General features: G+C 64.4%; 2 protein-coding genes across 2 annotated transcripts in view; one reads left to right on the top strand and one right to left on the bottom strand.

The window, feature by feature from the left end:
• Positions 1-9,938, top strand: part of ADAMTS7 (ADAM metallopeptidase with thrombospondin type 1 motif 7) — a 43,934-nt gene extending 33,996 nt beyond the window's left edge. Inside the window, 9 exon segments of the mRNA XM_059677926.1 lie at positions 176-302; positions 597-810; positions 1,677-2,147; positions 2,149-2,739; positions 3,386-3,538; positions 4,648-4,821; positions 4,934-5,080; positions 7,133-7,301; positions 9,650-9,938. Of these exon segments, the coding sequence (XP_059533909.1) occupies positions 176-302; positions 597-810; positions 1,677-2,147; positions 2,149-2,739; positions 3,386-3,538; positions 4,648-4,821; positions 4,934-5,080; positions 7,133-7,301; positions 9,650-9,759 (2,156 nt within the window). The 3' untranslated portion in view covers positions 9,760-9,938.
• Positions 1-16,727, bottom strand: part of TMED3 (transmembrane p24 trafficking protein 3) — a 230,681-nt gene that overhangs the window by 181,622 nt on the left and 32,332 nt on the right. The gene's annotated exons all lie outside the window — the stretch shown is intronic.

The raw sequence follows: 16,727 nt of genomic DNA, 5'->3' as shown, positions 1-16,727 counted from the left end.
TGAGCTGCCCGTGGCCTCCAACTAGGAAGCCCTAACCCACGGAACCTCCACTCTCCGCTCCTCCCCGGCTGGGGTCCGGGGGGCCTTGCTCTGGGGAGCTCTGAGCAGAGTGGGCATGGCCATATCTCGGGGGGGCACTGAGCCCCGTGACTCACCCCTCACCCCTGCACCCCAGGCAGACAGAAGCAGACCGTGTACTGCACCGAACGGCTGCACGGGACCGTGGACAGCAGATACTGTGAATTCCTGGGCCCGCCCGAGGACCGCCAAAGGATATGCAGCCAGGAGCCCTGCCCCGCCATGTGAGCCCCCCTGACTCCCCCAAACTTCTGACCCCCCCCCCGAGGCTCTGAGCCTCTGTCTCCAGCTGCAGCCCAGCCCCCGGCCACTCCTGCTCACATGGTTTGGGTCCCCGGGGGTGAGGGTGGCCTGGTGAAGGGTCCCTGCGCTGCCCCTGGGCCTTGGGGGGCGCGGGCTGACCTGGACTTGGAGCTCGGGGGACACGACCCCTGGGTTGAGGCCTCTGAGACCCCGCATGCCTGGGGTGGGGGGGGTTAACCGGCCACACCTGTGCTGATGCCCCCGTGTCCCCCCAGGTGGTGGGCCGATCGGTGGCACCTTTGCTCCAGATCCTGCGGGCCCGGGGGCGTCGCCCGGCGGACCGTCTACTGCCTCCGCAGCCTGGGGCTGGGCAACTTCATGGCCCTGACGCCCTCGGACTGCCAGGGCCAGCCGCGGCCTCCGGCCGTAAACCCCTGCAATGACCACGTGCCCTGCCCGTCCAGGTGGGCCTTCGGGCAGTGGACGGAGGTGAGCGTCGCATGGAGGGGCCTGCCCCCAGCTCCGCCCTTTTTTTTTTTTTAAATCTATGTTTTATTGATGTCGGAGAGGAATGGGAAAGGGAGAGAGAGAGAGAGAGAGAGAGGTAAAGGGTGTCCCAAAATTCACGCAAGAAGTAATTTTGATGGAAAACACAGGTTTATAATTAAAAATTGTAGATTTTTTATTGATTCGTAAAGTAGACAGTCTAGGGTTATGTGTGGAATAGCACATCGGGTCAGTGGCCTCCACGGCTTTGCATCTTCCTGGTCCCTGCTCCTGGGCCCTCATTGGTCCTTGGTGATGCTGATCGAATGGAAGGGATTGGCATCACAGGGCAACAGATATTAGAATCTGATTCAATCAACTGAGTCAAATTAGGCTTTTATTTGTTGTTGTTGTTAATGCTCACGCAGAATTCAAATCTTGCGTGAATTTTGGGACACCCTTTAGAAACATCCATGATGAGAGGGCACCACGGACCGGCTGCCTCCTGCACGCCCCCAACTGGGAGTCAAGCCCACAACCCGGGCCTGTGCCCTGACCGGGAATCGAACCCTGACCTCCTGGTTCCTAGGTCGACGCTCACCATTGAGCCACATCGGCCTGGCGGCTCCCCTCTTGGGCTTGGGCTGCAGGGGAGCCCTGGCTGCCAGGCACCCTGGTGGGAGGGGGGCTGGGCATCCCAGGTCCAGCCTGTCCCCGAACCGGGGGCACTGGGATACCCCGGCGGGCGCCACGGGTCACCAGGCGCGGTCGCCGGGCGCATGTGGGGCTGGACGGGGCGGGAGGGGGCTCTGGGGCCGGCGGTGAGCGCCCGGCCGGCCGCGTCCCCACCCTGGCCGTCCTCCCCGCAGTGCTCGACGACCTGCGGGCTGGGCACGCAGCGGCGAGCCGTCGCCTGCACCGAGGACACGGGCGTCCCCTGCGACGAGGCCCAGCGGCCGCCCAGCCAGGCGCCGTGCCTCCTGCGGCCCTGCCTGCAGAAGCTGGACGTCCCGGACCCCGACGGCTCCGGCGGCGGCGGCGGCGGCAGCGGCTTCCTCGGCCGGGAGCTGGACAACGAGGTGGACTCCGTGCCCGGCTACCCGGTCCACCGCCCGCCGCCGCCCGCGGGGCCCCCCGGCCAGGACAACGCCATCGGGGAGGACGGGCCGGGGCTGGGCCCGCCGGGGCCGGCGCTGGTCGACGACTTCTACTACGACTACAACTTCATCCGGTTCCACGAGAACCTGTCCCAGGACGAGGACGAGGAGCCCGGCCCGGACCCCGCGGGCCCGGGGGACCGGCCCTCCCCCCCCCCCACCCCGGGGCGGCCCCGCCGAGCCCCCCACGCCGCCCCCCGGCCCCGGGCCCAGCCCGGCCGGCCCCCACCTGCCCCCGCTTTCGGGGCAGACGCCCTGGGACCCCCTGCTCAACTTCTTACCCGAGGGCGATGCCCCCACGGGGACCCCGGCCCCGGGGCTCCCCGGCTCACCCTGGCCCCCCGCTTCTGTGGGCGCGACGCCTGCCACCCCTGGGGGCCACCAGGAGTCCCCGGCCCCCAGCCGGCCGCCCCGGCCGCGGTGGGAGAGCACCAACGAGGTCCCGGAGGACGAGGACGGCGCCCTAGGGCCCCCGGGCCTGGCCCTGCCGGGGATCCCCGAGTCACCCCCTTTGTCCTCCACCCACCCCTCGCCAAGGCCTGACTCCGAGGAGCTGTGGCCCCCCGTGGGGGGTGCTCCCCCCGCGGCCTCTCTGCCTGGCGCTCAGCCCGGCCCGGCCCCATGGGACCTGCAGACCCCAGCGGTGCCCGCGGACCGCCAGCCTGGGGCCACCCCCCTGAGCCCGGCGAGGGACAGCCCCTCCGACAGCAGCAGCGGCCCCTTGGGCCCGCCGCCGACCAGGAATGCCAGCTGGGAAGTGGGAGACTGGAGCCAGGCAAGTGTCGGGGGGTCGCGACCCCCGTGCCTCAGTTTCCCTGCTGAGCGGTGGGTGGGGGGTAGGCCGAGGGGGTCTGGAGGCCACAGAGGCCCTCCCCTGACCAGCACAGGGGCCACTGATGAGGGGCGGCCAGAGTGTTCTTCTCCCTCAGACTTGAATGCCCGCGGGGACGGGGAGCTCACTCCCAGCAGCTGCGGGTGGGGCAGCCTCCCATTAGCAGGGCCCCCAGGCTCTCGCCTCCGGCTGAACCCCACTGCCCCCTGCACCCCCCCAGACCCCAGATTGTCCCTGCAGGAGGAGGGAGCTTCTGTTCAGGTCCCTCATGTGGGGGTGGGGGTAGGGGTGGGGAGGGACCGACAGAGGCCCAGCGAGGCACCCAGACCTCCTCCCCAGCTGGTTCCGTCTGGACAGCGGGGTCCCCTCCCCTGGGTCCCCTCCGAGCAGGGACGTCTCATCCTCGCCAGCCCCTGGGGCGGTGGGCGGAGGAGCCCATTTTGCAGATGGGAAAACTGAGGCCCTGGGAGCGCAGACACACACACACACACACACACACACTCACCCCTGCTCCCCCGATGGGCGGCCCGGATGTGGGGCGCCTGGGGCCCCCGCCCTCACGCCCCGGCCCCCCCCCCCCCGCCCCCAGTGCTCCACCACCTGCGGCCTGGGTGCCTCCTGGAGGCTCGTGCGCTGCAGCTCCGGCCGCGAGGAGGACTGTGCGCCCGAGGGCCGCCCGCAGCCCGCGCGCCGCTGCCACCTGCGTCCCTGCGCCACCTGGCACACGGGCAACTGGAGTAAGGTGCGTGGGGAGGCGGGCAGGGGGGGTCACTCGGTTATTCCCTGCAGCTATGGGGGGGGGAGTGACCATCCCCTCCCCCTGCCTGCCCCCTTTTCTCGTGCTCCCCACACCCCTTGGGGTCTCACTCTCACCAAGTCTGCTTTTTTAAAAATTTTATTTTAAATATCTTGATTTCAGAGGAAGAGAGGGGGAGAGGGAGAGGGAGAGAGAGAGAGAAGCATCCATGATGAGAGAGCATCATGGATCAGCTGCCTCCTGCACACCCCCCACTGGGGATGGAACCCTCAACCCGGGCCTGTGCCCTTGACCGGGAATCAAACCCGGAACCATTCGGTCTGCCGGCTGGTGCTCCATCCACTGAGCCACACCAGCCAGGGCGCCCGGCTGACCTGGCTCGGCGGTTGAGCGTGGACCTAGGAACCAGGAGGTCAGGGTTCGATTCCCGGTCGGGGCACAGGCCCGGGTGGCGGGCTCCATCCCCAGTGGGGGCGTGCAGGAGGCAGCCGGTCCGTGATTCTCTCTCACCGTCAATGTTTCTCTCTCTCCCTCTCCCTTCCTCTCTGACATCCATCCTATATAATAAAAGGCCAATATGCAAATCGACTGAACAGCAGAACGACCAGTCGCTATGACGCACACTGACCACCAGGGGGCAGACGCTCGCCACAGGAGCCGGCCCCTGGCGGTCAGTGTGCCAGAAGCCGGGCTCTGGCGAGTGCAGCCGCGGTGGTGGGAGCCTCCGGCCTCCCCAGGAGCCCTAAGGGTGTCTGACTGCCGACTTAGGCCCACTCCCCCCCCCCCGACACCCCCCCGAGGGCTCCCGGACTGCGAGGGGGCGCAGGCTGGGCTGAGGGACCCCCCCCCCCCGAATGCACGAATTTCGTGCACCGGGCCTCTAGTAGGAATATATTAACCAAGAAGACATACACCGGCCAGGGCTCACCCACTCTGCTTTCTCCCTCCGGCCCCTCCTGGGGCAGCCCCCCCCCTGCCAGGCTGTCCTGCCCGCCTCCCCCTGGGCCTCGGGGGGACAGACAGCCCCTGGCAGGGGAGGTGTGGGTGCACCTGCGCCCCGTCCACATGCCGGCCCGTCCCCCCTCCCCCCCCAGTGCTCCCGCAGCTGTGGCGGCGGGTTCTCGGTGCGGGACGTGCAGTGCGTGGACACGCGGGACCTCCGGCCGCTGCGGCCCTTCCACTGCTGGCCGGGGCCCGCCCAGCCGCCCGCCCGCCAGGCCTGTGGGATGCAGCGCTGCCTGAGCTGGTACACCTCCTCCTGGAGGGAGGTGAGTCCGGGGTCTGGGGGAGTGGGGTGGGGAGGGGGCGGGGTGATGGGGGGCTCCCGGCCTCCCCTGCCCCTGCCCTGACCCCCCTGCCTGCCGCCCCGCCCGCCCCCAGTGCTCGGAGGCCTGCGGAGGGGGCGAGCAGCACCGCCTGGTGACCTGCCCCGAGCCCGGCCTGTGCCCGGAGGCGCTGAGACCCAACTCCACGCGGCCCTGCAACACGCACCCCTGCACCAAGTGGGCGGTGGGGCCCTGGGGCGAGGTGAGGGGGACCGGAGGCCGGCTCCCCGTGGGGGCACTGCAGACGTGGGGGGCGGAGGGGAGAGGGGGGCCCAGGGGTGGGGTGGGGGTGGGAGCAGCAGTGCAAAGTCCAGGGCAGGCTGGCCCGGGTGCTCAGTGGATAGGGTCTGGGCTTGCAGACGGAAGGGTCCCGGGTTCGATTCCGGTCATGGGCAGCTGCCTGGGTTGCAGGTTCCCCGGCCCTGGTCGGGGCACGTGTGGGAGGCAACCCATCCAGGTTTCTCTCTGCCTCTCCCTCTCCCTTCCACTCGCCCTAAAAATCAATGCAAAGGTATCCTCGCGTGAGGATTATTACTGTTGTTTCTTTTCCTTTTTTCCAATATATTTTTTATTGATGTCGGAGAGGAAGGGGGAGGGAGAGAGAGAGAAACATCCATGATGAGAGAGAACCATGGACCGGCCGCCTCCTGCACGCCCCCCACTGGGGATGGAGCCCGCAACCCGGGCCTGTGCCCTGAGCGGGAATCGAACCGTGACCTCCTGGTTCCTAGGTCGATGCTCAGCCCCTGAGCCACACCAGCTGGGCCATCAGTGATGTGTCTCTCTCTCCCTCTCCTTTCCTCTCTGAAATCAATAAAAATACACTAAAAAACAAACAAACAAAAAACATTAAAAAACAAAGTTGATAAACACATCAGACCCCAGCTGGGAAGGACAGAGCCTGGCCAGGGAGGCGCCTCCCCCCTCGCTGCCCTTGGCTGCCCGGGCCGCCCCCCAGGCTGTTCCCCTCCCCAGGGGCACGGGGTGCCAGGGGCCTGGGCACGGGCCGGGCCCCCTCGGAGGCCTGAGGGGCGGGGCGGGGAGCAGGGGGAGGCTGTGGGCCCACCCGAGGCTGGGGGTGAGGCTGGGGTGAGGCTGGGGGTGAGGCTGGGGGTGAGGCTGGGGTGAGGCTGGGGGTGAGGCTGGGGGTGAGGCTGGGGTGAGGCTGGGGGTGAGGCTGGGGTGAGGCTGGGGTGAGGCTGGGGGTGAGGCTGGGGGGAGGCTGGGGGTGAGGCTGGGGGTGAGGCTGGGGTGAGGCTGGGGGTGAGGCTGGGGTGAGGCTGGGGGTGAGGCTGGGGGGGAGGCTGGGGTGAGGCTGGGGGTGAGGCTGGGGTGAGGCTGGGGGTGAGGCTGGGGGCGAGGCTGGGGGTGAGGCTGGGGTGAGGCTGGGAGGGAGGCTGGGGGTGAGGCTGGGGGGAGGCTGGGGGTGAGGCTGGGGTGAGGCTGGGGGTGAGGCTGGGGGCGAGGCTGGGGGTGAGGCTGGGGTGAGGCTGGGGGTGAGGCTGGGGGTGAGGCTGGGGGTGAGGCTGGGGGCGAGGCTGGGAGGGAGGCTGGGGGTGAGGCTGGGGGGAGGCTGGGGGTGAGGCTGGGGTGAGGCTGGGGTGAGGCTGGGGGGAGGCTGGGGGTGAGGCTGGGGTGAGGCTGGGGGTGAGGCTGGGGGTGAGGCTGGGGTGAGGCTGGGGGGAGGCTGGGGTGAGGCTGGGAGGGAGGCTGGGGGTGAGGCTGGGGTGAGGCTGGGGGCGAGGCTGGGAGGGAGGCTGGGGGTGAGGCTGGGGGCGAGGCTGGGGGCGAGGCTGGGGGGGAGGCTGGGGTGAGGCTGGGGGTGAGGCTGGGAGGGAGGCTGGGGGGGAGGCTGGGGTGAGGCTGGGGGTGAGGCTGGGGGTGAGGCTGGGGGTGAGGCTGGGAGGGAGGCTGGGGGGGAGGCTGGGGTGAGGCTGGGGGTGAGGCTGGGAGGGAGGCTGGGGGTGAGGCTGGGAGGGAGCCTGGGGGTGAGGCTGGGGGGAGCCTGGGGGTGAGGCTGGGGGTGAGGCTGGGGGGGAGGCTGGGGGGGAGGCTGGGGTGAGGCTGGGGGTGAGGCTGGGGGTGAGGCTGGGGGTGAGGCTGGGAGGGAGGCTGGGGGTGAGGCTGGGAGGGAGGCTGGGGGTGAGGCTGGGGGTGAGGCTGGGAGGGAGGCTGGGGGTGAGGCTGGGGTGAGGCTGGGGGTGAGGCTGGGGGTGAGGCTGGGGTGACGGACGGCCCCTGCCCCCCTCCCCAGTGCTCAGCCCCCTGCGGGGGAGGGGTCCAGCGCCGGGTGATCCGCTGCGTGAACACCCACCTGGGGCTGCCCGAGGAGGACAACCAGCAGTGCGGCCACGAGCCCTGGCCCGACAGCGCCCGCCCCTGCGGCACCCGGGACTGCGAGATCTCCGAGCAGCAGCAGCGGGGTGAGTGGGAGGACGGGGCGGGTGGGGGTCGCCCTGCGGCACCCCCAGGGCAGGCTGACGGGGGGCCCTGGGGAAGCCGGGCTGGACGGGGGGTCGGGCAGCGGCCGCACCCCATGCTGCTGGGACCGTGGGCGACCTCTTGCTCCCTCGGTCGCAGAGTGAGGCCGGGACGCCCCGAGCCCAGAGGCCGGACCCGGCTGAGCCCCCAGCCCCACGCCTCCCGCCCAGGGGCCCCCACACTCCCAGCTTCCGGGCCCGCTCGGTCCTCCGGGAGGACGGGCCTGGGCCGGGGGAGGTTCGGGACACACCCAGGCACACGCGCTCGCACACATGCACACGCACACGCCCATGTGCCCACACCCACGCACACATATGTGAGTGTGTGCACACACATGCACACACATAAGCACATGTGCACGCACACACCCTGCCCTCACCCTCCCCTCACCCTGCCCTCACCCAGCCCTCACCCTGCCCTCACCCTGCCCTCACCCAGCCCTCACCCTCCCCTCACCCTGCCCTCACCCAGCCCTCACCCTGCCCTCACCCTGCCCTCACCCAGCCCTCACCCAGCCCTCACCCTGCCCTCACTCAGCCCTCACTCAGCCCTCACTCAGCCCTCACCCTGCCCTCACCCTGCCCTCACCCAGCCCTCACCCTGCCCTCACCCAGCCCTCACCCTCCCCTCACCCTGCCCTCACCCAGCCCTCACCCTGCCCTCACCCAGCCCTCACCCAGCCCTCACCCTGCCCTCACCCAGCCCTCACCCAGCCCTCACTCAGCCCTCACCCTGCCCTCACCCTGCCCTCACCCAGCCCTCACCCTGCCCTCACCCAGCCCTCACCCAGCCCTCACCCAGCCCTCACCCTGCCCTCACCCTGCCCTCACCCAGCCCTCACCCGGCCCTCACCCGGCCCTCACCCTGCCCTAACCCAGCCCTCACCCTGCCCACACCCGGCCCCCACCCTGCCCTCACCCTGCCCTCACCCGGCCCTCACCCTGCCTGGCCGCTGACGCCAGGCACCTGCCTTCAGGGCACCTGCTGCTCCCGGCCCCTCACGCGGGTCCCAGGGCCACGAGGGGGGAGGGCGGGAACGGAGGCCTTGGAGCTGGAAGGAAGGACAAGCTACCCGTGAGGCTCTGTCTTTGTTTTTTTATTTTATTTTTTTAAATATATTTCATTGATTTTTTACAGAGAGGAAGGGAGAGGGGCAGAGAGTGAGAAACATCGATGAGAGAGAAACATCGACCAGCTGCCTCCTGCACACCCCCCACTGGGGATGTGCCCGCAACCCAGGTACATGCCCTTGACCGGAATCGAACCCGGGACCCTCCAGTCCGCAGGCCGACGCTCTACCCACTGAGCCACACCGGCCAGGGCAGTTTTGTTTTGTTCATCCTCCCCCGAGGATATTTTCCCATTGATTTTTTTTAACTTTATATATATTTTATTTATTTTAGCGAAGAAGAGAGAGAGATAGACAGAAACATCCATGATGAGAGAGAACCATGGATCGGCCGCCTCCTGCACACCCCCCACTGGGGATGGAGCCCGCAACCCGGGCCTGTGCCCTTGGCCGGAATTGAACCCGGGATCCTTCCGTCCGCAGGCCGAGGCTCTATCCACTGAGCCACACAGGCCAGGGCGGTTCTGGCTTTGGAGGGAGGTCAGGCGGCCGAGCCAGGAGCTGCCCCAACAAGGGAGTTTCCCGGCTGCAGCCGCCGGGGCGTGAGGGTGGGGGTGGGGGTGGGGGAGGGGGTGACCCGGATGCCGGCACCGCCGTCCCCAGGATTGGGGGTGACTCCTGGGGCTGCCTGGCCCGACATGAGGGCGTGAGGTCACCCCCGGAGGCAGCTGCCGGCGTGGAGGCGGGGCCACCGACAAAGGCGGGGACCCCCGCCCCGCCCCCCTGTTAAGAGGCAGGAACCTGACGCCACTTTGCAGACGCACCCGCTTGGCTGTCAGCGGCACCGGGCGGGGTCAGAGGTCAGGGGCCTGGACGCAGCTGCTTCCCCAAATAGCGCCAGAGCCCCGGCCGGTGTTGCTCAGTGGGTAGCGCGTCGGCCTGCGGACCGAAGGGTCCCGGGTTCGATTCCGGTCAAGGGCATGTACCTGGGTTGCGGGCACATCCCCAGTGGGGGGCGTGCAGGAGGCAGCTGATCGATGTTGCTAACTCTCTCTCCCTCTCCCTTCCTCGCTGTAAAAAATAAATTAAAAAAATAAAAATAAAGTCAATACTTCAAAACAAAACAAAGAAAACCAAAATAGCTTCAGGGAGCAGAGGCGGGCGCCCTGACCCCCGGCCCCCCTCATGTCCCCTTGACCCCCTGTCCCCTTCCCGCCCCAGGCTGCGAGCTGGACCGGCTGCCCTTCGGCTCCTGCGAGAGGCTGCGCCTCCTCGGCCGCTGCCGGCTGCCCAGCATCCGCGCCCAGTGCTGCCTCACCTGCCACGGCTGAGCCGCCCCCGGCCGGCGCGACCGGCAGACCGACCGACCGACCGACAGACCACTGACAGCCGCACGGACCTCAGTGCCACCTCCCCCCGAACGCCCTTCGCGCCCCGATGGTGCTACCCCCACCCCGCGGGCTGGGGACCCCCTCAGACAGGTGTCTTTTTTATTCTAACAGTTCGTGTAACACGTGATTATTTTGTTATTGTTATTATTATTGTTATTATTCTATAAACAAGTATCTACCGTGTCCAAGTGTCGCCTGGCTGCTTCTTGGGGGGGAGGGGGGGCTCCGGGTCTGAAATTCTGCCCCCTCCCTCCCCCCACTGCCTTTTAAAATATATATATATTTATTGTTTTTTATCGATTTCAGAGAGGAAGGGAGAGGGAGAGAGAGAAACATCAGTGATGAGAGAGAATTACGGATCGGCTGCCTCCTGCACGCCCCCACTGGGGATGGAGCCCGCCACCCGGGCCTGTGCCCTGATGGGAATCGAACCCTGAGCGCCTGGGTCCTAGGTCAACGCTCAACCACTGAGCCACGCCAGCCGCCGGCCGGGCTGAAATGCCACGTTGTCATGGCCTCCGGGGGGCGGGGGGCAGCGGGGAGAGGGGAGCAGGAGGCCGGGCGAGGCTGCTGCCTGGAGGAGGCGTCCCCACCCCTGCTCTGGCCCCTGCCCCCTCCGCCCTCTGAGGCCCTCAGACCCATGTTTCCCAGGGACGGGGCTGCCCCCCTCCAGCAAGGCCATGTGGTCCCCGCAGGGGCTGCCTCTGGGGCGTCCTCTGGGCTCTGTCAGCCCCGGGGCGGGGGACCCCGGCCCCTGAGGGAGGGGCCGCAGGGAGGAGGGCTGCCCTGGCCCAGCCTCCTGGCCCCTGGTGTCCACCTCCATCTCCATGCTTGGTGGGGAGGGGGGGCTGGGCTGCCCCTGGTCCCACTCCGGGCGGGTGGCCCCGTCACCGCTGACCCCGGGAGCTGGGCCCCCGTGACCCTGACCTGCGACCCCACCACCTGGCACCGGCCCCCCACCCGCTTCCTGCCACACACGCTCCGAGCCAGGCCCTGGGCGCACACAGGCCTGGACGCGCCCCCCATGTGGCCCGGCCGGCGTGGCTCCGTGGCTGAGCGTCCACCTAGGACCCAGGAGGTCAGGGTTCGATTCCCGGTCAGGGCACAGGCCCAGGTGGCGGTCCATCCCCAGTGGGGGGCGTGCAGGAGGCAGCCGATCCGTGATTCTCTCTCATCATGGATGTTTCTCTTTCTCCCTCTCCCTGCCTCTCTGACATCAATAAAAATATGTTTAAAAAAAGAAAATAAAAGAAAAGGAAACCACTCCTTGGGAATGGAGACCCGAAGCTGAAAGCTGTGGCTGCTGCCCCCCCCAGTAACGGGGTGCCCCTGGGCCCGGACACTCTCCCGTCACACCCCCCCCCCCATTTCATACCAGAAACCCAAGGCTCTGAGGGCAGCGACCCACCCCCTGTGAGCTCAGGCCGCCCAGGGCCCGGCGGGAGGCTGACCTGGGACTGACCTCGGACAGAGGTCACCCCAAAAGGGCACGGCCGGCCGGGGGGCTTGGGTGCGACCAGGACGGCCAGGCCACAGAGGGTGCGAGGGCCCGGCCGCTGGCTTCCTGTCTGTCTTTGACGCCCCAGGAGCCCCCGGGGACCTGCCTGAGTCATGCCTTCCACACGGTCCGCTGTGCACGGCCCCTCACGAGAGTCGGGGAGCAGGGCCTGGGCTGGGGGGCTCCCGGCCCCAGCGGTGCCCTCAGGAACCCCGAGTCTCGCTGCATCCTCTCCCGGGGTCGGGGGAGCTCTCTCCTGCTCACAGGGCCTGGGGAACCTCTCGGAACCCCACGAAAGGACATTTGCTTTTGATCACTCTGACGTGTTTTTGCCATGATGATGGGGGGTGGGGGTCCCCGGTGTCAGCTGGGCCTGAGCTGTCCTCCCGGCTGGAGGCAAACAACCGGTGACTCAGGCAGGCCTGGTGCCGGCGGGGGTGGGGGGTGAGGGAGGGGCGGGTGCCTGCCCCCTGGCTCCCGGCCCCCGGCCCCGCCCCGGTCCTCGCCCAGCGCCCAGCCCGGCTCTGGGACAGAAAACACTGGATTATATTCACGTTTCTCACCGAGGCCTTCAGTCCCTCTTGCTGGTTCAGGGGCAGCGGGAAGTCACCCGCCTCCTCCTGGGCCCCCGGGTCCCCTGCAGAGACGGGAAAGCGCCCCCGTGCCTGCTGGGTTAGAAGACGGGCCCCGGCCGGTGTGGCTCAGTGGATAGCGCGTCGGCCTGCGGACCGAAGGGTCCCGGGTTCGATTCCCGTCCAAGGCACAGACCTGGGTGGCAGGCTCCTCCCCGGCCCGGGCCCTGGTGGGGGGCGCGTGCAGGAGGCAACCCATCAATGCGTTTCTCTCACATCGATGTTTCTCTCTGTCTCTCCCTCTCTCTCTTCCGCTCTCTCTAAAAATCAATGGAGCCCTGGCCGGTGTTGGTTCAGCGGATAGAGCATCAGCCTGCAGACTGAAGGGTCCCGGGTTCGATTCCGGTCAAGGGCACAGGCCCGGGTTGCAGGCTCGATCCCCAGTGTGGGGGGCGTGCAGGAGGCAGCCGATCCATGACTCTCTCTCATCATAGCTGTTTCTCTCTCTCCCTCTCCCTTCTTCTCTGAAATCAATAAAGTTATATTTATTTATTTATTTATTTATTTATTTATTTATTTATTTATTTTATTGATTTTTACAGAGAGGAAGGGAGAGAGACAGAGAGCCAGAAACATCGATGAGAGAGAAACATCGATCAGCTGCCTCCTGCACATCTCCCACTGGGGATATGCCCGCAACCCAGGTCCGTGCCCCTGACTGGAATCGAACCTGGGACCCTTCAGTCCGCAGGCCGACGCTCTATCCACTGAGCCAAACCGGTTTCAGCCAATAAAGTTATATTTAAAAAATAAAATAAAAATCAGTGGGAAAATATCCTCGGGTGAGAATTTAAATAAAGAAAGAGGAAGGGGGGCGGGGCCCATGGGAGGCCCCAGGAGTCCCGCCCCCCCCCCGCCCCCCCGGTTTGTAGGCCCCGAACCCTCAGCTGCGGAATCTCCGTCCGTGGCACACGGGGCCCAAAGGCGGGGCCAGGGCACCGCAGTATGAAGCACCTCTGACCTCTGACCCCCGAGTTCACCTGCAGCCGCTCCGCCTACCCCCGACTTGGGGTCCCCTGGTCGGGGGACCCTGACTCCTGAGCCAGCTGCTGGGGAAGCCGCGCCCAGGCCCCTGTGAACCCCCCCAGCGTCGGAGCCCCTGGCAGTGCTGCTGGTTGGGGGAGACCCGCCTCCTGAGTTCTGTGGGTTCCGGCCAATCTGCGAGGGAGGCCACCCCCTAATCTCAGACAGGGACAGTGGTCCCCCCCCCCCCCCCCCCCGTTCTGCCTCCTGCAATACCAGCTGTGACCACGGGGTGGCAGCATTTCCCTACTTTGGGGGGAAAAATCCCATTCGTGAAGGTCAATGGACAAGTTCCTTGCGGAGTGTTTTTTTAAATCGTCCCCCGAGGGTATTTTTCCATTGGTTTTTATTTTTAAATATATTTTTCTTGATTTCAGAGAAGAAGGGGGGCGGAGAGAGAGAAACATCCATGATGAGAGAGATCACTGCTCAGAATCATTGTTCTTTCTGTTGCGCCGCCTGCAACACCACTCGTGGCCACGAGGTGGCACCATTTATCTATCTATCTATCTATCTATCTATCTATCTATCTATCTATCTATCTATCTATCTATATCTATCATCTATTAAAAAACATCGCGCGTGGGAAAATGGGCCGTTGAGTTGTCCGCTTTGTTAAACACGTCGCGGACCCACAGTTTTACTGCTAGTTACCCAGCGGCCAGATAAGTTTCTATGGGACGAGTACAAAAACCGTTTTACATGAATGTTAAAGGCGCGCCTCTAAATTAAATGCCCATTGCATTTTGAAGTTATTGATCACATGTTGTTAAAAGCAAATATCCTTCCTCTCTGTAAAAACAATCAATAAAATATATTTTAAAAGAAAAAAAATCACTCATTAAATAAAGAAGAAAAAGAAACGGACTTTAAAGGCTCTCAAGCAAGACACCTGGATCCCATCCAGTCCCACCCAGGGTGATCGATCCCCTCAATCTCATTATGTCCCACCTTCCGCCCCAACTGGCACCACCCAGCCTGACTCCCCTCGCATTGCCCCCTGGGAGCCCAGGGGGGTATAAATGCGCAGGGAAGGAAGGAGTCGCTGGAAACCTTCCTCTTAGCAGCTGAGCAATGGAGCCCAGCCTTCCCATCTGTGCGCGCTGTGCGCCTGAGGCCTGGCCTTCCCCGCAGGAGCCAGGCCACACTCTGCAGCCCCGCGGGCCCCGGGCACCCCCTCTCCACCCTGGGCGGGGCCCCCTCACTCGGGACCAGCAGGACTCGAACCGGGAACCGAATTCTGGTCCCTGTGCGTTCCTGCGCACAGAACGCGCGCCCCCTGCGCGCAGAGCTGCCTGCACCACATGCGAAGCCCCCATCCCAGGAGTTAGAGACGCCCCCAGCAGTGGGGTACCCCACACCCAGCAGCCAGGGGAGGATCCAGCCCACAACCCAGGAACGTGCTGTTGACCGGGAATTGAACCCGGCACCCTTCAGCCCGCAGGCCGACGCTCTATCCACTGAGCCACACCAGCCAGGGCTGACTCATGGTTTATCAACCAGCGTCCCTTATATCATTTCCTGGGGGAATTCAAACAAAGGGAAGAAAATAAAAAAAATAAAAAAGAATGATGTCGACAATTTCAAAAAAAAAAGCAAATATCTTTTTAAAAAATATATTTTTATTGATTTTTTACAGAGAGGAAGGGAGAGGGAGAGTTAGAAACATCGATGGGAGAGAAACATCGATCAGCTGCCTCCTGCACACCCCCCACTGGGGATGTGCCTGCAACCAAGGTCCATGCCCTTGACCGGAATCGAACCTGGGACCCTTCAGTCCGCAGGCCGACGCTCTATCCACTGAGCAACACTGGTTAGGGCTGGTTTGTCATTTTTGAGTGACGGTATAAAATAGTTTCCTGCTAAGCCCAGCCGGTATCACTCAGTGGCTGAGCATCTACTCAGAAAGCAGGTCACCTGCCCTGTTGCTGGCTTGATCCTGGTCAGGGAGGGGTGGGCCGGAGGCAGCCCATCGAAGAAATTCCTCTCTCATTGATGTTTCTATCACTCTGTCCCTCTCCCTTCCTCTTTCTCTAATAAAAAAAAATCAATAAAAACATATAAAAATAAGTTTTATTTCTAAGAACCCTCTTGTGCATTGGTTTTAAAATCCTGGGTCTGGCCCTAGCTGGTTTGGCTCAAAGGTTCCGGGTTCGATTCTATTCAAAGGCACATGCCCAGGATGTGGGCACGATCCCGTGGGAAGCGTGCGGGAGGCAACTGATCCATGATTCTCATCATTGATATTTCTCTCTCCCTCTCCTTTCCTCTCTGAAATCAATAAAAAATATAGATTAAGCTCTAATCGGTGTGGCTCAGTGGATAGAGCGTCGGCCTGCGGACTGAAGGGTCCCGGGTTCGATTCCGGTCAAGGGCATGTACCTTGGTTGCGGGCACATCCCCAGTGGGGGTCGTGCAGGAAGCAGCTGATCGATGTTCCTCTCTCATCGATGTTTCTAACTCTCTATCCCTCTCTCTTCCTCTCTGTAAAAAATTAATAAAATGTATTTAAAAATATATATAGATTAAACTCCTGGCTCTAAACCGGATTATTACGGGGGGGGCTGGCGATGCAGGTGTAGCTCCGCTGAGTCTGACCTCCGTGAACTTGTAGGTTCAGGCCGGTGTGGGAGGGACGCCGGACACAGCTGGTTCCTAATCGGATACAGAGAACTGTCCCAATTGTTTCTATTCTGCTGCCTGCAACACCGCCGAATGCCCACACGGGGCAGCACTCACCCGCTTTTTAAATTAAAAAAATTTTGTTTTAATGGGTCTCAAAATTCTGTTAGTACCGACTGGCCGGACTTTGGCTCCGGGACTGAGCTGTTCGCTCTGTGGGTTCTGGGCTTCGGGAGACACACAGACCCACGTGCTCCCGAGATGAGAAACGGAAACTGTACATGCGTGTGCCCTGCTCTGCCTCTCAGCTCAGCACGCGCGTGTGCAGGCCTTTACAAAAACGTTTAGGGACTCTTCCCCTCCCCACGTGGGAGTCTTTGCTTGTTTCTCAATACATTTCCACCTTCGCTATAAAAATATAATAAAAAATATTTTTATTGATTTCAGAGAGGAAGGGAGAGGGAGAGAGAAACATCCATGATGAGAGAGAATCATGGACCGGCTGCCTCCTGCACGTCCCACACTGGGGATGGAGCCTGCAACTGGGCCTGTGCCCCGACCGGGAATCGAACCCTGACCTCCTGATTCATAGGTGGGTGCTCAACCCCTGAGCCACGCCGGCTTCCACACCGTCTGCTGTCCAGGCACCTGGCCAGGGAGCAGGGCCTGGGCTGGGGGCTCCCCGCCCACAGAGGAGCTGGGGCGGGGGGGACGGGATGGGTCCCAGCCCCAGCTCAGCCCCTGCGGGTGCTGGGGGACCACAGGAACCCCTCAGGGTGCGGCATCAGCGCCCCCTTCGGCTGTCCCTCCCCCCAACGATGAAAAAAAAAAGGGTCTTCATCACTCTTGTGTGTTTTTCCGATGGTGGGGGTGGGATGGGGGGTGACGTCCCCGGGTCAGCTGGGCCTGAGCTGTCCTCCCGGCTGGAGGCAAACAGCCCGTGACTCAGGGAGGCCTGGCGCCCACGGGGAGGCGGGGTGCCTGCCACCCACTTGGGGGGCCGCTGGCTCCCCGCTGAAGCCCAGGCCCCACAGACGCCCGCATGGCCCCCGCCCTCGTCCGCAGCTCGGAGACGGCTCAGGGCGCCTCGCAGGGCTGCTCCCCCCCCCCAAGGCGTCCTGTCCCCACGTCCC

Source organism: Myotis daubentonii, chromosome 21 (genome assembly GCF_963259705.1).
Source record: "Myotis daubentonii chromosome 21, mMyoDau2.1, whole genome shotgun sequence".
In the NCBI taxonomy this organism is placed as follows: domain Eukaryota; kingdom Metazoa; phylum Chordata; class Mammalia; order Chiroptera; family Vespertilionidae; genus Myotis; species Myotis daubentonii.
This window is presented reverse-complemented; position numbering and strand designations above follow the sequence as displayed.